The 24484-nt window shown below is 44.8% G+C and overlaps 1 protein-coding gene across 1 annotated transcript in view; it reads right to left on the bottom strand.

Moving 5' to 3' along the window:
* Positions 1 to 8851: 8851 nt before the first annotated feature.
* Positions 8852 to 24484, bottom strand: part of LOC122620814 (rho GTPase-activating protein 100F) — a 30248-nt gene continuing 14615 nt past the window's right edge. Inside the window, exons 3-11 of the mRNA XM_043798448.1 lie at positions 17772 to 18356; positions 17442 to 17715; positions 16276 to 17378; positions 15110 to 16220; positions 14962 to 15041; positions 14593 to 14902; positions 13777 to 14030; positions 11769 to 11904; positions 8852 to 11703 (exon numbers count right to left, since the gene is read on the bottom strand). Coding sequence (XP_043654383.1) covers positions 10040 to 11703; positions 11769 to 11904; positions 13777 to 14030; positions 14593 to 14902; positions 14962 to 15041; positions 15110 to 16220; positions 16276 to 17378; positions 17442 to 17715; positions 17772 to 18356 — 5517 coding nt within the window. The 3' untranslated portion in view covers positions 8852 to 10039. The remainder of the gene's footprint in view (positions 11704 to 11768; positions 11905 to 13776; positions 14031 to 14592; positions 14903 to 14961; positions 15042 to 15109; positions 16221 to 16275; positions 17379 to 17441; positions 17716 to 17771; positions 18357 to 24484) is intronic.

Here is a 24484-nt window from a genome sequence, read left to right as displayed (position 1 = left end):
ACTTTATGCACCAGGCGATCATAATTAGCAGTAGGTGTCTACTAGAAACGAAATGATCGTTGGCCACTTCCTGACATTTCTGTTCGCCTGGTATCTGAAATCCAGAATTTCTCAATTTTCCCAACAAAACTTTGATCAAAAGTCCGGTTTCCGGCACATTTCATTACTTTATGCACCAGGCGATCATAATTAGCAGTAGGTGTCTACTAGAAACGAAATGATCGTTGGCCACTTCCTGACATTTCTGTTCGCCTGGTATCTGAAATCCAGAATTTCTCAATTTTCCCAACAAAACTTTGATCAAAAGTCCGGTTTCCGGCACATTTCATTACTTTATGCACCAGGCGATCATAATTAGCAGTAGGTGTCTACTAGAAACGAAATGATCGTTGGCCACTTCCTGACATTTCTGTTCGCCTGGTATCTGAAATCCAGAATTTCTCAATTTTCCCAACAAAACTTTGATCAAAAGTCCGGTTCCCGGCACATTTCATTACTTTATGCACCAGGCGATCATAATTAGCAGTAGGTGTCTACTAGAAACGAAATGATCGTTGGCCACTTCCTGACATTTCTGTTCGCCTGGTATCTGAAATCCAGAATTTCTCAATTTTCCCAACAAAACTTTGATCAAAAGTCCGGTTTCCGGCACATTTCATTACTTTATGCACCAGGCGATCATAATTAGCAGTAGGTGTCTACTAGAAACGAAATGATCGTTGGCCACTTCCTGACATTTCTGTTCGCCTGGTATCTGAAATCCAGAATTTCTCAATTTTCCCAACAAAACTTTGATCAAAAGTCCGGTTTCCGGCACATTTCATTACTTTATGCACCATGCGATCATAATTAGCAGTAGGTGTCTACTAGAAACGAAATGATCGTTGGCCACTTCCTGACATTTCTGTTCGCCTGGTATCTGAAATCCAGAATTTCTCAATTTTCCCAACAAAACTTTGATCAAAAGTCCGGTTTCCGGCACATTTCATTACTTTATGCACCAGGCGATCATAATTAGCGGTAGGTGTCTACTAGAAACGAAATGATCGTTGGCCACTTCCTGACATTTCTGTTCGCCTGGTATCTGAAATCCAGAATTTCTCAATTTTCCCAACAAAACTTTGATCAAAAGTCCGGTTTCCGGCACATTTCATTACTTTATGCACCAGGCGATCATAATTAGCAGTAGGTGTCTACTAGAAACGAAATGATCGTTGGCCACTTCCTGACATTTCTGTTCGCCTGGTATCTGAAATCCAGAATTTCTCAATTTTCCCAAGAAAACTCGGATCAAAAGTCCGGTTTCCGGCACATTTCATTACTTTATGCACCAGGCGATCATAATTAGCAGTAGGTGTCTACTAGAAACGAAATGATCGTTGGCCACTTCCTGACATTTCTGTTCGCCTGGTATCTGAAATCCAGAATTTCTCAATTTTCCCAACAAAACTTTGATCAAAAGTCCGGTTCCCGGCACATTTCATTACTTTATGCACCAGGCGATCATAATTAGCAGTAGGTGTCTACTAGAAACGAAATGATCGTTGGCCACTTCCTGACATTTCTGTTCGCCTGGTATCTGAAATCCAGAATTTCTCAATTTTCCCAACAAAACTTTGATCAAAAGTCCGGTTTCCGGCACATTTCATTACTTTATGCACCAGGCGATCATAATTAGCAGTAGGTGTCTACTAGAAACGAAATGATCGTTGGCCACTTCCTGACATTTCTGTTCGCCTGGTATCTGAAATCCAGAATTTCTCAATTTTCCCAACAAAACTTTGATCAAAAGTCCGGTTTCCGGCACATTTCATTACTTTATGCACCATGCGATCATAATTAGCAGTAGGTGTCTACTAGAAACGAAATGATCGTTGGCCACTTCCTGACATTTCTGTTCGCCTGGTATCTGAAATCCAGAATTTCTCAATTTTCCCAACAAAACTTTGATCAAAAGTCCGGTTTCCGGCACATTTCATTACTTTATGCACCAGGCGATCATAATTAGCGGTAGGTGTCTACTAGAAACGAAATGATCGTTGGCCACTTCCTGACATTTCTGTTCGCCTGGTATCTCAAATCCAGAATCTCTCAATTTTCCCAACAAAACTCGGATCAAAAGTCCGGTTTCCGGCACATTTCATTACTTTATGCACCAGGCGATCATAATTAGCGGTAGGTGTCTACTAGAAACGAAATGATCGTTGGCCACTTCCTGACATTTCTGTTCGCCTGGTATCTGAAATCCAGAATCTCTCAATTTTCCCAACAAAACTTTGATCAAAAGTCCGGTTTCCGGCACATTTCATTACTTTATGCACCAGGCGATCATAATTAGCAGTAGGTGTCTACTAGAAACGAAATGATCGTTGGCCACTTCCTGACATTTCTGTTCGCCTGGTATCTGAAATCCAGAATTTCTCAATTTTCCCAACAAAACTTTGATCAAAAGTCCGGTTTCCGGCACATTTCATTACTTTATGCACCAGGCGATCATAATTAGCAGAAGGTGTCTACTAGAAACGAAATGATCGTTGGCCACTTCCTGACATTTCTGTTCGCCTGGTATCTGAAATCCAGAATTTCTCAATTTTCCCAACAAAACTTTGATCAAAAGTCCGGTTTCCGGCACATTTCATTACTTTATGCACCAGGCGATCATAATTAGCAGTAGGTGTCTACTAGAAACGAAATGATCGTTGGCCACTTCCTGACATTTCTGTTCGCCTGGTATCTGAAATCCAGAATTTCTCAATTTTCCCAACAAAACTTTGATCAAAAGTCCGGTTTCCGGCACATTTCATTACTTTATGCACCAGGCGATCATAATTAGCAGTAGGTGTCTACTAGAAACGAAATGATCGTTGGCCACTTCCTGACATTTCTGTTCGCCTGGTATCTGAAATCCAGAATTTCTCAATTTTCCCAACAAAACTTTGATCAAAAGTCCGGTTTCCGGCACATTTCATTACTTTATGCACCAGGCGATCATAATTAGCAGTAGGTGTCTACTAGAAACGAAATGATCGTTGGCCACTTCCTGACATTTCTGTTCGCCTGGTATCTGAAATCCAGAATTTCTCAATTTTCCCAACAAAACTTTGATCAAAAGTCCGGTTTCCGGTTTCGCCTGATGCATAAAGTAATGAAATGTGCCTGGTATCTGAAATCCAGAATTTCTCAATTTTCCCAACAAAACTTTGATCAAAAGTCCGGTTTCCGGTTTCGCCTGATGCATAAAGTAATGAAATGTGCCGGAAACCGGACTTTTGATCAAAGTTTTGTTGGGAAAATTGAGAAATTCTGGATTTCAGATACCAGGCGAACAGAAATGTCAGGAAGTGGCCAACGATCATTTCGTTTCTAGTAGACACCTACCGCTAATTATGATCGCCTGGTGCATAAAGTAATGAAATGTGCCGGAAACCGGACTTTTGATCAAAGTTTTGTTGGGAAAATTGAGAAATTCTGGATTTCAGATACCAGGCGAACAGAAATGTCAGGAAGTGGCCAACGATCATTTCGTTTCTAGTAGACACCTACCGCTAATTATGATCGCCTGGTGCATAAAGTAATGAAATGTGCCGGAAACCGGACTTTTGATCCGAGTTTTGTTGGGAAAATTGAGAAATTCTGGATTTCAGATACCAGGCGAACAGAAATGTCAGGAAGTGGCAAACGATCATTTCGTTTCTAGTAGACACCTACCGCTAATTATGATCGCCTGGTGCATAAAGTAATGAAATGTGCCGGAAACCGGACTTTTGATCAAAGTTTTGTTGGGAAAATTGAGAAATTCTGGATTTCAGATACCAGGCGAACAGAAATGTCAGGAAGTGGCCAACGATCATTTCGTTTCTAGTAGACACCTACTGCTAATTATGATCGCCTGGTGCATAAAGTAATGAAATGTGCCGGAAACCGGACTTTTGATCAAAGTTTTGTTGGGAAAATTGAGAAATTCTGGATTTCAGATACCAGGCGAACAGAAATGTCAGGAAGTGGCCAACGATCATTTCGTTTCTAGTAGACACCTACTGCTAATTATGATCGCCTGGTGCATAAAGTAATGAAATGTGCCGGAAACCGGACTTTTGATCAAAGTTTTGTTGGGAAAATTGAGAGATTCTGGATTTCAGATACCAGGCGAACAGAAATGTCAGGAAGTGGCCAACGATCATTTCGTTTCTAGTAGACACCTACCGCTAATTATGATCGCCTGGTGCATAAAGTAATGAAATGTGCCGGAAACCGGACTTTTGATCCGAGTTTTGTTGGGAAAATTGAGAAATTCTGGATTTCAGATACCAGGCGAACAGAAATGTCAGGAAGTGGCCAACGATCATTTCGTTTCTAGTAGACACCTACTGCTAATTATGATCGCCTGGTGCATAAAGTAATGAAATGTGCCGGAAACCGGACTTTTGATCAAAGTTTTGTTGGGAAAATTGAGAAATTCTGGATTTCAGATACCAGGCGAACAGAAATGTCAGGAAGTGGCCAACGATCATTTCGTTTCTAGTAGACACCTACTGCTAATTATGATCGCCTGGTGCATAAAGTAATGAAATGTGCCGGAAACCGGACTTTTGATCAAAGTTTTGTTGGGAAAATTGAGAAATTCTGGATTTCAGATACCAGGCGAACAGAAATGTCAGGAAGTGGCCAACGATCATTTCGTTTCTAGTAGACACCTACTGCTAATTATGATCGCCTGGTGCATAAAGTAATGAAATGTGCCGGAAACCGGACTTTTGATCAAAGTTTTGTTGGGAAAATTGAGAAATTCTGGATTTCAGATACCAGGCGAACAGAAATGTCAGGAAGTGGCCAACGATCATTTCGTTTCTAGTAGACACCTACCGCTAATTATGATCGCCTGGTGCATAAAGTAAGAGATATTGACGTTCATACGGACAGACAGACGGACATGGCCAGATCGCTTCGGCTATTGATCCTGATCAAGAATATATGTACTTTATATGGTCGTAAGCGCTTCCTTCTGCTTGTTACATACTTTACAACGAATCTAGTATACCCTTTTACTCTACGAGTAAGGGGTATAAAAAGCCCCCGCAAATAAAGTTTAAATAATTCAACAAGTATTTTATTTATATGTATATATATTTTCATTAAATAATTTAACATCGCTTTATTCGTACGCAGGGAACGATTTATGTATTAGTTTGCATTTCGTTTTGCTTTCCGTAGTTATGCATAATTATTATTGTTATTTGTTTGTAATAAATTATAATGTTAAGTTTACTTGCTTTCTAGGCAATCACATACGCGCAGACGCTGCATGCCAGTCCGCCTTTGCGTTATGCAATGAACTTCCGCCATGGCTTTGTCAAATAAGATACCTTTATTATTTCATTTACGCAATAGCAAAGTATCTATATAATGTACCGGCTGTTTTATATCTATTTTAACGTTACAATTTACTTGTTTGCTTCTTTGTGGCAGTGGTAAATCAGAGTATTATCCGTTCTAACGAATCCTCGCTGTTCGCGATCCTGTCAGTTGGCTGGATCAGGTCTAGCTCCGACGTGGCTTAACTTCTTCGTGCGTCTGCGTTTAAGGTATGGAGATCCGCAATAAGATATTGAGATATATACATATGTTTGTTCATTACGCTTAATTGTTTGTGTTTTGTTCATATGCCATATTAATAGGAGGTCCAAATAAGGAAGAAAGATTCGAAAAAAATGAATGGGATGTAGATTTTTTAACATTGTTTGTTTATGCTTCCTTTAATGGTGGGTTTTTAAAAACGGTATTAAATATAATTAGTTATAATTTTGCACAACGTCCTGGGAGGGTGTGATATTTTTGCTATAGATCTATCCGGCATCGTTTATTTCTCTACATGAAAACTTTTCTCATTTCGTAAAGTTTTGAACTATTTGTTAGACTATTTTTTATTACATTTTTATATTAAACTTGCATATTAAGTAGGTAGCAAACTGCTGGTGGTAATATTTGTATTGTTTTTGCTAATATTTTACTATTACTTTAAGATTTGTTAAGTTACTTCGATAAAGTTCAATGACGCGCTGGAAAGGGAATACACCAAAACATTTCAATTGACCGCATAAACAAGGAAAACTCTGAGACTTTTTATACTGGGGATCTTCTTCAAAATACTAGTGTATGAATATTTTTGGTTTGATGTCGATCTCTATGCAAAGGGAGTTGTATGTTCTTGGTTCACTTTTGTTTTGTCTTCCTTTTGTTTTATATGGTTTTCAGTCTTTTCAACAAATTGATTGCGTGGATTTTGTAAATTTGTTTGTTGGATTGTTCTTGTTGTGGCTGCTGTTGCTATTGTTGAGTTGCACCTGCAGCTTATGCTGGTGATGACAGATCTAAAGATTCAACTAAAATGCATCGCCTTAACGTTTGATGGAGTATGCTCATGATGTGTTGCACTTAGTTTTTAGGTGGGTCTCCCCTTGATTTCTTTGTTTTTTTTTTGTATATTACGCCTACTATAACTTGCTAAAGCCCTGAGCATTTGGTCTCCATTTACTTATTAAGTTCGACAGAAGAAATCTTTCTCATAATTGCATTCCTTACAAACCGCTCGAAAAACCATAATAAAAATCCCCGTAAAGCGTCAAAGGGTTCTCAAAGTGGGTGAAAAAAAAATATCCAAGGGTGTGGGCGGAAGGGTCTTTTTGGCATGAAATCAAAGGAAAGTATAGGCACATTTAATGCATACATAAACAAACTTATTCTTTACATATAATTAGGCGTATGCACTATTCAAATCATCCAAATCGCACTAGAACAGATCTCCCATCTCACTACCCGAAATTACCGCCGTGGAATCGGCCGATTTCACTTGGAGATTAGGTTTTGAACATAATCTGAATCTGCATCCTGCATCCTGCCACCTTTGCCTATGTGTCCGATTCTATTCGTATGCATATTACCTGTAGTAGGCTTAGTTACTTTCTCTAATACGTTTAAGTGTTCGATATTGTGCAATACATTTTAATAAATTAGTTCGTTTCTGTTACTGTTAATTCACTGTTAACTAATTTAATGACTAATGTGTTAGCATATTTATCAATTCATTTGCCATTTTCGTTTGCCAGCTAAAAGTTGGATTGGTTTCAGTATCAGATAATTAGTGTTTAGTTAGTTGTAGCTATTCTAGATTAAATGCATGTACAATTTGTAGTACTTGGTTTCGCGCCAATCGAGTTCTGGTTTAGTTTGGTATTTATCTATTTATATTATGTAGTTGCTGCTCGACTGCTATTAATTTAGGTTGTATACATACTTCGATACATGAATACTTTGCGTTAACAATTTTCTCTCTTCCGCTACTTCGTTCAGCTCCAATCTGTTTTCGTTATTTGCTTTAAATGTACGATATGACACAGTGATATATATTCCATAGTGTATGCTTACGAGTTCTAAGTACAAGTACAAATAGATATCGAACAAGATCGGGCCCAGAAAAGCAGTTCCAAGCGGCGAACCACAAACCACAAACCGACGCCACGGCAGTCACTGCCTCCACTTCCTTCATCCACCACCAACTGACAACGCTCGAATCTCCGCCAGGTTTTACATCTAGTGCTAACTAACTACGCCTATGAAGCCACAACAACTCGCAAATAAACCGAAGTGTGTCATGATATCTTCCACCAACTCCTACTATTATATGGTATTCAAGGAATATTTATAGAATTTGTAACCGTGTAATTCTGGTCGTTCAACGATTAAAGCTTTCGGGATAAACCAATTAAAAACCGGATTGCAGAGCTAATAGGGGTACTAGGGTCTTACTTGTGTTTAAAACGAAGGCGACAGCTTTAGTAACATTGATGTTTCTTGGTTATGTATGAAGTTAAAATCCTAAAATCAATAAAGTTGGGCAGCGATGGCGGCAAGCAAGTCGCGACCACCTCAAAATAACTCATCCGCCTGAACTTCTGATTCGTTTTTACTTTTGTTAAAAATTCTACGTGCTATATGCAATAATTAACAATTCACTATATAAAAATCAATTTGCTCAACTATATGGTTGCCTATATTGTGGTTTTAAACTCTTTGGTTTGGTAATCATGTTTAACACTTTAAATGCTATCCATTCTTATAAAATAAATCTGGCAACAATTAACCGAATAATTTACTATTTAAAATCTTATTGTGTTTCGGGGCTCCCAATCGATCTCTATAAGCCGTACTAATTGTTAAAATGAAATAGTCCACAATATTGATTATAGTTTTGGGTTATATAATTTCGATTAGTTATGGAAACGAACGAATGAATTGTAATGTAATAAGTGAGGCTTTGCACTTTTATTGATTTTATTGAGTCGCTGAAGAAAGTTGTACTTGCATGAAGACGAATGATTATTCTTTTTTGTTAGCTAACATAAATCTCTCTGAACCTCAGGACTTAACTTGTTATTTTAGTTTTTCCTATTTTTTTCTCGTATGTTTCATAAAATGATCCTGTCTAACTCTATTTAAATAAAAAGAGGTGTAGGCTGTTTGCCAATGCCTATGACTATAACCAGCTTCATTTTCTGATTAGTTGACTACGAGATTGGTAAATTCCTTTTTGGGTATTTACAGTTCCGCAACATATGAATTCGAATGTATTATGAATTTTAAGTTTTTATAAAATTGAGATCTTTATAGGGTCATTTAAATGTAATTTCCTATACAATTGGGGTTAAGCACAGTTGGTCAGTAATACACTTTAAAAAGCTTTGAAAACATACCTGCTGTAAACTTCTTAATCGCAAAGCGTTCTTAACTTGCTATTTAGTAATATATATTAACATTACATATTTTTCTCATCGCTTGTATAATTATGATTAAATGTTTAGAAATATTATACTGTACCGTTGTATATTAGTGTATATATCAGACTTTGTTTCATACAAAAACTAAGCACATTGATTCGTTAATAAATTCATGTATTTGTATTTTGCATGTCAGTTTACGAGTGGTGTCTGCTATGTGAAATCCTAATCGGGAGTTCGATCGTTACTTGATCACACATGCACATTTAAGTTTTATAAAAGAGGCATTGGGAAACATTGCAGGCAAATATGTTGCTCAAAAAGTCGTCGAATAGTTAATTAGACAGGTTGTCATAGTCGTGTACATTGCTTTTGCAGATAAGAGAGTTGGTCACATCGAAACGCTCACGAAGGAGATAATGTGGGTAGATTATAAGAGCTGTCCTTATATACAGTATATACTGCGAAAAGGGAGTAGGCAAAAATATATCAGTAACGAATCGTGTGTCTACTAGAGGGGTGTAAGTTCATATAGGATTATTTTAAAAAATTAAATGCGCGTTCAACCTTTTGGGTAAGTCCTTCTATTTGTATTTTTAAATGTAGTTTATTGTATACGCTGTTGACTTTAATTTATGTTTTATTTTTTACGTTTTAGTTCATTAAAAAATACTGTTCGTAAATGTTATTGAATTCGGATTTATGTTAGCTAAACGGCAAACCACTGTCAAGCGCTTCAAAACTTGTAACGCTACCAGGGATAAGCTTTCACAAGTATTTATAAACACATACACAGAGCTCGGCGACTATTTAATTTATGTATGTAGATTATGCTTGCTTTAGGCTCTAAAGTTAGGGGGTTCTCATTGGGCCTTTATATGCAACTGTCGTTCGTACTTTGTAAATTTGTAAACTGTAAATACTTCAAAAGAACACTTTCAGCATTGTGTGGCATTAGTTTTGTTACCTAACTACGATTATACGCGCAATGCAATGGCGAAGGAAATGAATGCTTTGATGCTTTCCGATCAAACTCGTAGAGTGGAATAAAAAAGATTAAACCAGAGCAGTTGATCGAACGATGTTGCCCATAAGTATTTGATATATACGAACAATTCTCGCAGATCGCCAAGGTGAATAAGAAGCAAGAAAGGTTAAGCCCGGAAGAATAGCTTTTAGATTTCTTTACCTTCACCATTTGTACGCGTATAATCGTAGTTGTATCTGTTTTCCTTTCTCCTAACCGCATCTATAGCCATTTTCCTGCCTCACTTGATGTCATCGTACTCATCGCTACCGTTTTTGGAGTCTCCTGACGACTGAAAGGCCATTACGGCCGCCCTGTGGTGGCCCTTGTCCGCGCCTAGCTTCTCCTCCCCGTGGCTATTACCCCCGTTGCTGCCCGGCTTTTCATCGAAGGCGTCCAGGAAGGGATTAGTGGCGGCGTACTGAGCCCTATAGGTTCCCAGAGTGTGGTAGTTGTTGCCTCCGTTGGCAAAGGGGCGCGAACTGCTCACACTGGAGCTTGTGCTCGTGTAGAAGTCGTAGCTATTTGTGGAGCCCGTCATAGAGCTGACCCCACTACTGCTGGCGGTTCCGGCTCCACTTCCACTCGCGGAAGAGTGGTACGAGGAGCTGTTGGCCGATCCGCCGAACAGAGCTGCCCCCGTGGAGGTTCCGTTCTTGGGCAAGGTGCCATACAGATGCATGGTGTTGTGGTTGCCGTTGCCGTTGGTGGTGGTGAAGGGACTTGGACTGGCGTTAGAGTGGTTGTGGCTGCTGCCATTGCCATTGCCTAAGCCACTACTGCCGAATAGCGTACTGCCGAAGCTTCGATGCTCGGAGCCTGCTCCCGAAACCGCTCCCAAACCAGTTCCAGACCCCCCTCCTATTCCCGACTTACTGCTACTGGTGCCGGAGTTCTTGGTGTCGTTGGTGTAGGTGGTGGTGGTGACGGCCCCACTGGCCGCAGTGGTGCCACCTATGTACGTCTTGGTCTCCGTTTCCGAGGACGATGAAGAGGCGAGGCTGTCGAACAAACGCCGACCTGTGGAAACCAAAGAGGCCGCGGCTGTCGTACTGCTGACCGTTCCAGTCCTGCTATTGCTATCCTTGCTGTTGGACAATCGCGAGGGCGATGACAACTTCTGGCTGTTCGCACTAATAGATGAATCCACTGAGCCGGTGGTGTACTTGCTTATAGCTCCAGTTGTAGCACCCGGTTTGCTCGACGGCCCCGAGACAGGCGTAACCAGTTGGTAAGTACCCTTGGGCAGACCATCGCCGCTACCCGGTGGCGAGGGCGATTCCGGTGACTTCATTGGCGTGAACTGTACCCGTGGCTCCCGCTTGAGATACTTGGACATCAGCTGACTGGTGGTCATGGCTTGCGATTGGGCCAGCAAGGCATTTGTGGACGCCGATGACTTGTAGGAGACCAGATCATCCGAATCGTCTGAAGAGGTGGTCGGGGCTGACGTGGCCGTAGAGCCAGCACTCAAAACGGTTGCCTGCGATGAACTGGAGCTGGAAGTAGCGCTCGACTTGTTACGCATCGCTTTGTAGTCCTCGCCGGCGGAAAGGCCACTGGCATTCGCCTTGCTGGGCGTGTAGGTACTGTTGCCAAGGCTGATCTTCTTGGTTTCCAAGGCGCTGTACTTGGAGCTGTAGCTGGGTTCTTCGTTCACAAAACTCTTGGCCTGCGCCTTATGCGTATCATAAAAGTCCACATTCCCCCTTCGAGACGATGTTCCATTGCTTCCCAAGGTCGACTCTGCATCCGCCTGGGTGGTGGGTGTGGTGATTTCTACGGGCGCATCTTTTTGCAGCGGCGGCTTCTTCATCACAATGGAGTACGGACTGGATGGCTGGTCGACGATCTTGACTTGCTTGACGGAAACAGGCGAAGCACCGCGCTTGATGGTATCCGTGCCTACAGAGCAAATTACAAGAGCATTAGCCTCGTAATCCTTTCTCAAGCGCATTTCATCTACTTACTTTTACCCGATCCGGAGCCCGAGCCCGAACCCGAACCCGTCGACGCTGAGCTACTGCCGGGGGAGGGTGTGCCTGGAAGTGGCAGTGGCGATGGGTCGGGAATTGCTGAGCCCACTGAGCCCCCCAATTGATAGGGCTGCAAGAGAGGAAGGAGCAGAAAGGAGAGCAGGGAAAATCCCGCAGAGTTGGTTAAATGTTGGCTGAAAGTCAGTTAAGGCTGAAGTAGCTTCAAGGGAGACAATACGTGCTAATTCTTGGTTTTGGGTGGTGCAGAAAGAATTTGAAATTTTGAATCGGTTTGGGGTTTAGTGTTACAGTGTTGATGGTTGTTTCAAGTGGGTAATTAAGTGACACATACACGAGCACATTTATATTCATAGACACAAGACAATTTCACTGCGTGCGCGGTGCGATTCTCATACAGGTGACGGCCAATTCGTTAACCAATTACATGTTATTATTGGGATTCGGTGAGTGGGCATGGAAAAAGTGATCGGCTTGTGTTAAGGCGTGAGTTGTATTTCATGCAAGCAGAGAAACAGCACTATTCGAAATAGACTTTAAGTAAATGGCAATAATATGTTAACTTAAAATAAATAGGTGTGTCTGTCAAAGGTCTTCAGTGGCATTTAAGTCGAACGATGTGCGGGTTTTACTGGGCTGTGGATTTAAGGTGATAGATTAGTAAAACCAACTTAAGGAGTGTGAATAGGATTCAACTGAACTTCAGAGATAAATCAAATGCTTAGAAGTGTTTCCCCTCCGACTTCGAGATGTTCTACTCTATTTAAGCTGTGCTTTCTGGGAAACTCTGGGAAAATCAATGCGACAAGGTGTCGGGGATTCGGGTTGTGGGCTGGAACCAACAAGGGGAGCTGATCTATTCCTGGGACGGGTGTGTAAGCAATTCCAATGAAACGCAAGTTGGGTATGATTGATGAAGTTTTTACAATGGCAGTGGCACTGGAGGCTAATGAAGCTTTCATAAGATGTGTCTTTCATTTGGTATGTGTGGGCATACAAAGCTGTATGATTTACATATTGAATGGGAGTGGAATACATATGTACGGGAGAAACTGTCGTTACGAGTATGTTTATTTGTTACCAGTAGTGGGCCAATCATGCTTTGCACGCCGTTTACACCATCAACATCATTACCATCATTATGTCATACTGATGTATAGATTATGAATGTACGTATACATTTATGTATCACAATTACAACGTCTATCGATCAAGGATCACAGCAAATTATTGTTGACTTTACTATCATAATATATATATAGTTTTATATATTATTTACGTAAAAAGCAAAAAATAAACTTATTACAGATAATGCTTCAGTATTGAATAGTTCATTAGACAGATATTTTTCAAATTATCATCTTTTGCAGAACGGTCAACAGGAAAAGAAGGAAGAAAATGTTTCTGAGTACGTGTGTCTGTGATCGTGTTGTTAAGGTTGGTGTTGAATGAATGATGAAAATGGAAATGCCATGTTTACCCATTTTCTCGAAAATAGAGCTATATGCACGTTATGTCCCATATGAACGTTATCAGTCTCTCAAGAAAGTATTACAAAATATTGTTAGGAAATAAAAATTTATAGTCGTTAACGGTAAAGTAATATTTTTTGAAAATGTTTCGACATTATTAAATTAATTGTTCGGCCTGCCAAATTCTATTGGTACGCGAAAATATTTTGGCCCGCCCACTCTATCTTGTTCTGTAAAGTTACTTCTCCGAAAATATCTTTCATTTTGAACAAATCATGAATTGAAAATTTGAAGCGACTTGGAAGGAAAAGCATATAATTAAAATCCTTTATCTTTTGCCCCTTCACAGTGAAATATGGATGTTAGAAGGAGTGCGGTGTGGGTTAATGGTGAATGATATGTTTGTATGCAAGTTTCTCTGGAAAAGTGTTATTGTCTCGTGTTGTAATCGTTGTTCGGGCCTTTGGCTGCCTTGTTGTAGTTGCTGTGTGGTGTGGATTCTGTTTGTTTACCTGTTGCACCGCTTGTTGCAAGGCTCGATGCGATTGAGCTAACTGACCCACTACTGATTGATACAGATGATTGTTGGCTGTGGCTGAGAGCTGAGGATGGCCTTGGGAGAGTATGTTGGTTACCGAAGTGGACGAGCGCAGAAGATTGCCCGCCGCCATGAGCTGCGCCTGCTGCTGCAGTAGAAGTTGCTGTCTGTCCGCTGGCAACGCACTGACTTTGCTTCCACGCTGCCCTGTTGACTCGCCGCGCCGACCTGTCTACATAGGACTCTGTATTAATCAATATTAATGTGGACGCGCTTGGAGGTGTTTTCAGTGGCTGAGGGGTGAGGTGAGAGAGGTCTGCGGTTGCCACTTGATTTAAATCACATTTTGTTCTAGATTTAGTCAAATCAATCACTGCACCGACTTTATTGGCATTACAAATCAGAATCAATACTGTAACTGGCTTTAATATATTATATGATTCAAAACCTAATTACTATAAATATATAGCACTGGAAGTGGCAACCGCGGTGTTTGGGTGATGGGGACAGTGTGTACTTGTGTCTGTGAGTGGGTTGCATAACAGCTAACAGTAAGAACGTATTGTGACGCACTTTTTATTGAAAGGCGAGCAGGTGGCACAGTTTTGGACTTGGAACTGCTGCTGATGCAGTGATGCATCCAAAGCAGGAACGAAAGGAGGAATCAAACTCTTGCAAGTGTGGTGGCAAAAATCGGTGGGTGTGTTGTTATGTGTTGGGAGTTGGGGCCTGAGGCTTGGGTCTTTCTGGTAGCTCTGGGCTGGGGAATCGGACGCTGGGAGTACGTTACCTGAAGCAACACCGGCCATATTGCTCATGCTCCCGGCGGTGACCAAGCCGCCCATCATCGCCCCCGCAGCGCCGCCCATGTGCTGCGCCATCTGCTGATGCTGCGCCTGCGGCTGCGGCCAGATCTGCAGCAGATACTTAAGCACCGCGATCGGCTGAGCGTGATCGATATCAGCACCCGGCTGCGCACTCGCCGAATGCAGCATCAGCGGTGGGCCCATCACGGTGGCCAACGCCTGGGCGGACATCTTGTTCCGCTCCGAGTTTGAAACGACCAGCGAGAGGTGATCAAGGAGGAATACCAGGGTGGCCTGCAAAATTACGGAATTCGAATTGCAAGTTTTTCGAATTAAGAAACGGTTGATCTTACCCTGTTTGCCCGCGGCAGGCAGTCGAGAATGCTAAGCATCAGTTTCGCATTGCCCTCCGGGTCATCTGGTAGGCAGACAGCTGGTATGGGAAAAAAGCAGCACCATTGGTATTTGAAAAAAGCGTGTAAAGATGAAAGGTGCGCTTACCTAAGGCATCCACCGTCATCTGGAAAAGACAGCGCGTGAACAGCGGCTCGGGCAGTTCCCTGAGGTAATCCTTGAGGACGCCGGTGATGACGTTGATGTCAGGAACATGTTCCGGGGTCAATTCCACTGCACGGCTATTGCGCTCGAAGGCCTCGCGTAGCAATCGCTTCTTGGTAGCCGAGCCGCACAGTCGGTACAACCCGATTATATCAAGACCACGGCGCTCCACCTCCTCCACACAGCGCCTCAATACGATGGGAACGGGTGCACTTCCGGGAGCATTCTTAGACTCCCGATTGACCACCGTTTCCAAATCAGCGCCGAAGAGCGTGGGGTAACCCGCCCTCAGGCTCGGAAGTCCCCTCCTCTTGTAGAGAGCCAGTGGATCCGTGTGCCGCATGCGAATGTATATCGTCCCCCTTGGCTCCACCTTCAAGGCCAGTTGATGAAGTGGCGACTGACGGAGGATTGACGATAGCGAAATGGCGCCTCGGTAGCACAGCTTGTGTCTGTGCTGCGGATCCCATGAGTAGACTAGTACATCTAACTGTTTGTTGCCCACCAAGTCCAGCTCAAACGACTCGTCCCAGTCGAACTGCAGGTCACCCGATCGCACCACCGTCCGTGCCTTATGTACGCGATCGCACTCGATTACGCAGTAGAGATCTCTGGTTTGGCCCTGTGGCGCCGCCCCTGCTGCTCCCTCTGGAGCGGTTCTAAGGCCGCGACCTGCCAGCAAGTGAATCCATAACATGCCGGAGATCCCTCCAATATCAACGATGGGCTTATCCAGCTTGTACTTGGCGAACTCCGCCGGGTTAATGTCGATCTGGCGGTGTGGGCGTGGTAAGGTGGCACTTGGTGTTGGTGCCGGACTCTGGTGACCACCGGTGCTCAGAATGCTGCCGCTCGGGCTGGCGGGACCTGCGGAAAGCTCCAGTAACTGTCGCATGCGCCGTATGCTCGGCGAACGAATGGAGCCCGCTCCTCCAATGTGCTGCGAGGACATGGAGCGCACGGGTAGCGCAGAAACTGGTCGGGTGAGACCCATGTTCCGATCGAGCGTGCCCGTGCCAAGGATATGGGTTCTACTGGAGTAGATGCTTTCCGTCTAAAAGAAATAAGGATGAAGTAATCCGATAGCTTATGTCATTAAATATACTCACATTTCTCAGTGCATCGTGGATGTTCTCAGCGCTACATGAGAATCGCTGAGCCCGTGGCTGGGCAAACATGTCCCGCGTCATCCGCATTTGCTCCGCAATTGCTGAACTGCTAGGTGCCCTTCTGAGCCAGGCGCGGTACTCATCCGCCGTAAATATCGACGGACTGGCGGTAATTCGCTGACGCAAATCCCTTCCCCGCCGTGCATCGAACTCGGGTGCCGAGGTATTTCCGTCGTTCTCGTCCACCAAACGATCTCCCATTCTGGAGCGAATGCCCTGCAATCTCGCGCCGGGACGCTCTCGGGGCAATGAGTTGAATTTATTGAGATCCGCAGCTCCGGCCAGCAAGGCAGCCGTTGATGCTGCGCTAACTCCGCCGCCTGCTCCACCTGATCCCCTTGACATGCTGCCGATGGCAGGTCTGTTGTAGTAGTAGTAACTTGGCCTGGGGCCAATTGTGGCTTCCGTGTCGCTGGAATAGTCCAAATTTGGTCTAGAACGACGGGTCAGCGATTGAGCTCCACCAGCTGGAGGGCCGTACTTGGATACACCGGCTCTCTGTTGATCATACCGCCCGTACCGGCCAAGAGTGCCTCCCACTCCCACCTGCATGGGAGCTCCACCGGCCGTTCCAGGTTTTAAGCTGGATCGTAGAAGGGAATGGCGTCCCAGGGAATTGGAATAGTCCGCATATTCTACGCGAGGTAAATGCTGATCTGAGCCAGATCGCGGAAATCTGGCATGTTGCTGAGCGAGGCCAACGTTCCCAGTTCCCGTGGACATTCTTCTCGAGGGACCCACGGGCGGGGCCCCAGGCTGTCCAGGATAGAAGGCATGTACCTTCTCCGCCAGGCTTTCGAGGGTGCCGGCATTTTGGTAGTAGGCATGCGATGGCGCAAAAGCATGTGCCTTTGTGGGTTGCTCCGTAATCACCGAAGACGGTGGCGGTGGTGGCTTATAGCCCCAGTTGGGCGGCTCGCCCATGGCTCCACCACCTCCGCCGCGGGTATTGTAGTACATGTCCAGCTGCTCGGACTGCGGACTGTAATTGTTGAGACCCAGACCTAGCCGAGATCGAGACTCCGTCATCTCGCGACCATCTCCTGGAAGAAATAGAAGAGAAGCAAGCGATTAGACAGGTGAACATGGCGCCCATTTCAAACTACCTGTACGTCTGTCACGTGATGAGCGCGGCCTCGGCATCCGGTCCGTCTCGTCCAGATCCTCGTCCCGCAAATCTCGCTTGATGACAACCACCGGTGGGGGCTTCTGTTCTGGCCGAGAGAGCGTCGGCGGTCCAGGAGATCCTGTGCCTCTGTTGCCTCGCCGCTGACGTATCGCCAGCACCAAGCGGCGCGGAATTGACATAATAATGACGACATCGTCCAGGGACATGTGTGTCACGTCCACCAGATTCACCGCAAGGATTTCGTCGCCCACCTAAAAGTATCTGGCATTAGTTTGATGTCTTTCTATGAGTTTTCGAACAAACTCACCCGCAAGCAGCCGCTGTTGTAGACAGCCGACTCCAGTGCGATCCGCGAGATGAACACGCCATCGGTGCGGTCGGCCCCATTTCCCTCGCGGATGTACAAGCCCAGCGTCTGACCCGGCCGCTTGACTATCTCCACCAGCTGCACGGTATGCCGTGCGTCCGCCTTGTTCATCAGCTTGTGGGCTGCGTCCACCGCCTGTTTGCTGCCCATGCACCGTGGCTCCAGGACGCGCACGATCATCTCACCGCGCCGCTCCACCGCCTCCAAGGCCGCGGCCGTATTCGGGTCGTGGTCATTCTCGACGGCCTCTATCTGCCGAAAGATCTCCGAGCTGATGCCGCTGACTTTCCGGAAATCGCCCTGCAGCATCACCGGGTCCTTGACCCCGGCGGCGTTCGACAAACTTCCGCTCTGGCCTCGATGGTTGCCGTGCTGATTGCCATGATGTTGCTGCTGGTTGCCATGATGTTGCTGGTTGCCATGGTGCTGCTGGTTGCCCATCGAAGGCAGCTGGTTGGCGGGCAGCGGTCCGGGCGGGGCCCGACCCGGGCTTGCGGTGACATCAGGAACTGATCTTCCATTCTCCTGCACGAAAGAATGGGAAATGTATTTGTCATAGTCATCCTCGCTAAATGCAAATATCAAGGGCTTCGCGCTGCTGCATAACTTAAGCTAATTGTTGGACCAGCTGCAGCAGCTTCTGCAATTCCGGCTGCTTCTGCCTCTGCACTTAAGCTCTGCTAAAAGATTTAGCTTTGCATAAATTAGGCTAATTTGGCGCAGTTCAGCTTTGTAAACGGTTCCTTCACATAAAGCTGCATAAAGTGCTGAACTTTTTCACACTTAGTACTTGAAATATGCGTCTAAGTTTTTTAATTAGGAAATTTTTGTTTTAAGTCAACATCAAATGTCATGAAGCCCACAAGAATTTGGCATAAGTAATACTTATTCGGTTGCCTTACCCCCAGTTAACAACAACCACATTTGTTACAACATTGTAATGCTGACGTAATTCTAACGACCTCTATGTTTCTGCCAATCTCTAGGACCTCCTATTCCACGCTCGCCCCAGAAAGTATGCAATAATGAATTTGCCATTCTCTTTGTCATTTCAGTCATCGCCATTTCAATCGGCTGCAGCGTCATGCAAAACTCCAGGACATCAAGATTCCAAGTCCTTTACGGGGCGACCGTAGCCGACACGTGACGTTGACGTTCGCCGATGATGTCACTCGGTCAGCAGTTGATGAGAAAAACGGCCCTGCCCTCCACTTCCTCTTCCGGCGGAGAGGAAGAGGGACAGCCCGGAGCAACGGGCTACAGCAACAATGTGAAACGTTGGGCGTGTGAGGGTCGGCCATGAAATTGCTTTAAAATGAAGTGCCTGCCGCAAGCAAAGGGAAGTTATTAATGGATTATTACGAAGGAAAGGGATGTGCGGGTGCGGGTGCCCTAAGAGCGGTCAGCAGCAATGTTGCACTTGCAACGGCAACATCTTAAGTGGCACTGAGCACGGCTCTGTGGTTGCTGGAAATCATCTTCGTAGCGGACAAAAACATTGCGAATGAAGAATCTTTGAAATTGCGAAACTTTGACATGTGTCGGTGACTGTCCGTCCCCAGTTTCCTCAATCCGTTCCCAGCCCGATTCCGGATTCTTGTTGCTACTGGATAACTTCGGCCAACTTGCAACACGAGCAGATGTCGTTAGGGAAAAGTTTTGCCCCTCGAATCTGCTCCGTCCATTTGCTGTTAGTCAAATGGGCATTATTATGTTCGTCAAAAATCAGAATTTTGCCATCCCGTGCTAAACTTTAGCCTCTTTGGCTGCATCTCCGCTTAAATCGAGTGCCTGTTGGGCATTTGCTGGCCCACTGGCATTAAACTATTAAAGTGTGTTTACTATAATGGAATTTTGGTGTTTGCTTGTAGTTTACCAGCGGCAAATGCACGAGCAAATAAATAATTCAGGGGAAATACCGAGCCACCATTAACGCTGAACCGCGAGGCACACAAATTTCAATTTGTGAACTCCTCTTTTTTGAAAATGACCGCTTGTGCGCAGCCTTTTGTGTGTGGAAGAAGTGGGCGTGGTCTTGGCCGAACAACAGTATTCAATAAAAAGGACTTGCCAGGCGTCACAAAGCACAAGTAGGCGGCGCATTGTTGATGGCTCCACCGCGTTGGAGCTGCTCGCTAACGAGAAAGGCCCCACCGACTGCTGCACTAAAAACAATAAATATAGATGGTGTGCATCGCGTGCAGGTCCTGGGTTCCTGGGCCAGAGGAGCTGGCAAGAAGAGCGGGCTCTAAATGGACACATGAAGTGCCAAGTGGCACAGCAACAAAAACACCCTCCGTCCGAGGATGTCAGCGTGGAATAAATGCCCCCAACACAAGTATTATTGAAATTAAGTTCACAGAATTCAGTTGGCTCCATGCGTAACAGTCAATCCACTACTTCCACCTAAAGGTGGTGGTCATTCCTAGTAGCTACCTTATTGATTGATCTTTACTTGGGTAACTTATTAAAGCTGTGGCATGTGAGACATGTGGCATTTCCTCCTCCTAAACCTCTTGGCTGTATAGCTGGAGGCGCTTTTCACTCAGTTTGCGGTCATAAGTTATTTACATCGAGGCGCGCACTTAATTAGTAAGTGCATACCTTATTAACCTGCCGGCAAATCCAATAAGTTGGGGGGAAGTGGGGAAATTGCCCTCCAAAGCCGAGGAGTGCTGCTGCGGCAAATGCAAATTACCAGGGCGGGTTTACATTAAGCGTCTTTGGTGAACGTCTGGCGCACATGTGACTCATGGCAGAACGAAGGCTGAACCCTCCGGGGCTGCCGGTTTAAACTCATTTCAACTTCATTATGTCGTTGCTGTAGCTGGCTGACTAAGCAGCGAGCCTACGGAAACCACCCTGCCACCCACCACCCACCGACCACCACCTACCACCCACTTCTTTCATTCGGCTTCCCGCCGGGTGACGACAACTAATTGAAAATCCTCGAGACATCACATATTGAGACCTGACTTTGGCAGGCTTTTTTAATTATGGATGAATCTCCTGGCTGGCAGTTTCTGTTGGGGGGAAAAACTAATTTGGACTGGACCTGCGGCAGAGGAGCGAGCGAGGGGCAGGCGCCATTAGAGGAAGTTGCGTGACAACACAAATCAATAAAACCATTTTAGTGCCTCTGCAGCCAAATAAAAAATAAACACCCGAAAACGGAAACTGACTAAAATTGTAATTATGCCAGCGCAGACGCCATTAACTGCGGGAACCTATCCCTCTGATAGAAAAGCTATAGAGATGGTGTTAAGGGGCATAGGTACTGCTCTATAGAACAAGGTAACAAGTTTTCCCTCAGTGTACTCGATGGGGCTAGCACTAATCACTCCGGAGGGTTCTGCTCCACCGACAGCGGGGGCAGTGCGTCATTTCCCGGCCAGGTTAATAATTGACTAGCCATAATTGTAATGACTGAGCCTCAGTGCGATTCCGGCAAGAACAGAATTTCCCGAAGTTTTCCGGGCTCGCACTGCCGTTCGGCAGTTCTTGTATCTGCCATCTGTTTGACCCCCGCCCTCCAGTTGCCATCGGGTGATGGATTGGCCGACGCATTGATTGATTGACAGAGCGTGTGATTTGGCTTGATGTGCTCGCCTCGATCCCTTTGTCAATTCATGCAGACGATGCCCAGATTGTCCCAGCCAAAAGGAGAATTATTGCCTTGGCCATATTTGAATTGATGAAATTGATTTTGTTTTGCCAACGCCGAGTAATTAATAACTCGATGCTAAATAGCAAGTCATGTTATTTGTCTTTTGGTGCTCAAACTGATCGAATTACGTGCCCAGCAGAGGGAAAGCCAAAATAAGGCCACCACCCTCGGAAAATTGGTTTCACCCAAACGATTAGAAGGCTTTTCGTGCATCCAACTTCACCACTAATTTCCACACAACATCATTGTTACATTCACGAGAAATGAATTTCACAAAATTCACCACGAAGTACAGAAGTAAGTACTTCTGTAAACTGTTCGTGGCATAAATTGGTCTCGTAAACAAATTGTGTTCCGGCCAGCAAGTGAAGGAAGGATTTCTGCTCCGTTAGCTTAAATTTACATTCGCAACATACATTTGTTGGGCATTCGCATTCATAACGTTCTTTGCACAAAACCATTTCCCTGGACTAAACTATTCCGGGAAATTACATTAGGAAGCAGAGTGAACCAAACCGAACGAATACCGAAACCGAAACCAAATTCCACCTGGGCCGAAAACAAAGACCAAATAATTATAAATTTAAACCACCACTAAAATTCCCCGGCAGCGCCTCCACGCCAATTACCAGTCACCCGGCTATCGTCCGGAATTCAGGAATTCTGGAATTCTGGAATTCACCGAACCCACTGACAACAATTACAATTAAATGCCAAATGCACAGCGTTCCGCTCCCATGTTAATAATAGTTGTCAGTTGCAGCTGCGCTAATGTCAAAATATGTGGCACAAGAACAGAGAGTGGGGCACATTCACATTCCCCCAGTGGCACAGTGGCAACGGGGCAGAGGGGCAGCGGGGCAGGAGCTGTGGCTTGACTCCAATCAGATTGGATTGCTTTGGATTTGGCTGGTGCAGGGGCGCCAGTCGAGATAACCGCAAATTAAGGCAAACAACAAGGCAACAACCACGAGGACAACACAAGTGACACAAGCCGCATTGTGGCGGTGACTCCGACAGCCCAGGAGACGGCTGAGGGTCGTGGCGCGGGAGCGAGAATGTAAATGGGAATGAGAATGGGAATGGGAATGGTCGTGGGCAGAGAACACCCGGCGTGTACGTGATTTATTGATTAAATTTAAATGTGCAAGCTCGCAAACAATGGAGCATATTAAGATGGCGGCGAACGCGTTCCCAGCACCGCATTATGCAATTATATCCACGCCGCTCACCCACACGCTCACACTTGCAGCTAAGCCGAGTGCCAGGATATCGGGATATCATGCCATCGAGGTCCTTAGGCTTCCTTACATTCAGAAGTGTCGCGCTGCAGGATGAAGCGTGTGGAATTCCAGCCCGAAAAGCAGAGTGACAAGGAGTGCAGGACGAACCTTTCACTGGCTCCGTGCGCTCCCATCATCCAGAGGCACCAGGACACCAGGATATAAGTGGGAAAAGAGTGCGAGATGAAGGAGGGCCCATTGGAACTTGCGAGAGAGAAAAGTCTACATATGCTTTTTACTTCTTGATCACAAATTCCTATATCATTCTCTACCCATATCTTGTGTTATTAACTTAGGAAGGGTTAAACAAGAGTAAGCGAAATATAAATTTACATCCAAAGTTCTTCTTTGGTATACATACATACTGTCTTTACGTTTGTTAAAGCGATTGCAGGAGTTCCCACTACTTTGCTTTAAGTTCCCCAAAAATGTAATTACCCAGCCGAGTGGTAGAGGAGCGCAAACAGTTTCGTGCCCGCCATTATCTATGCAAATATTTTAGCGCCCGCTCCAAGGACTGCACACTTGATAGCATTTTATTTCAATATTTCAAGCACCCTTCGCCGTCGGCCAAAGTAGTTGAAAGTTGCAATCTGTGGCTGCCCGAATGTACGCGTGTGTAAATAAACAAAAAGCGATTATGAGTTCAAGTGGGTTCCCATGGGCTGGCGGATAGCCCCGGGGCAACGGCCGGGTTGCGCCGACCTATCAACACAAGTTCAAAGTTGGTTTATTTATCCGAGGTTTTTGTTTCTTCGTAGCGTCGCTTCAACTAACCGATTCGAGAGGTTCGTTGGCCTCTGCTGCAAGCATCCATTAAATATGGAATATTATTTGTTTACCGCGTATTTATTTATTCATTCATCCGCATAAATGTACGCACACAAGAATTCGGCAAAAAAATACATTTTAAAATAAGAGGGAGTGGAATTGTTAATGAGAGAAGCAGAGAGAAATTAAAATGGGCACAGAAACTGAACAGGTCAATCAATAAGCCACCCACAGCATTCATATGGGACACACTCACCTTGCGATGGCTGCTTCTGGTCAGGAAACATCCCGTGGTTGCGCTATCACACATTAATTTTGTGGCAGCCACCTTGCTTGATTCGCTTTCAACGAGGGATGTGGATATGGCTATGGAATCGTTGGTCCAATTTGCGTGGACAGTCGAAGGGATATGCTGAGTTGTTTCCTTAATCGATAGTTGGGTTCGACTGGGTTCGATGCGAGTCGTGCTCCCTGTAAACCTAGTTCGCTGTATGCTTTATCCTTGCTCGTGGTTCGGTGGTTTCGTAACTGCTACTTAGGCTATAATTTGATACGTATTTTGTTGCTCCCTCACACGTACTAAGGCTTTGTTCCGTTTGTATCATGAATTCGTTCGCTTTGCTTCCCTCGCTTATGGCCTTATCCGCTTTCCATTTTCTAAGCACACAAGAGCCATGATAACTATATCTATAAGAGGGCCCTCTGACCCCTGACCCTCGTGCCAGTGTGCATGTGTGTGTGTGTGTGTGATGCCGTTTAGGCAGCTTTTTTGTTGCCAAGCGAAATATTTATGCTTGCCTTTCACGCTGCTCCTCCAATGGCAAATTCCGAAGCACGCCACTCCATCGCCACCCTTCGCTTGCCAAAACAGTTTTAAAATTTCTACTCGATTGATTTAAATGTATCTTTAAGTGCGGTTTCCACACCCTCTA

The sequence above is a fragment of the Drosophila teissieri genome, chromosome 3R (genome assembly GCF_016746235.2).
Source record: "Drosophila teissieri strain GT53w chromosome 3R, Prin_Dtei_1.1, whole genome shotgun sequence".
Classification (NCBI taxonomy): Eukaryota; Metazoa; Arthropoda; class Insecta; order Diptera; family Drosophilidae; genus Drosophila; species Drosophila teissieri.
This window is presented reverse-complemented; position numbering and strand designations above follow the sequence as displayed.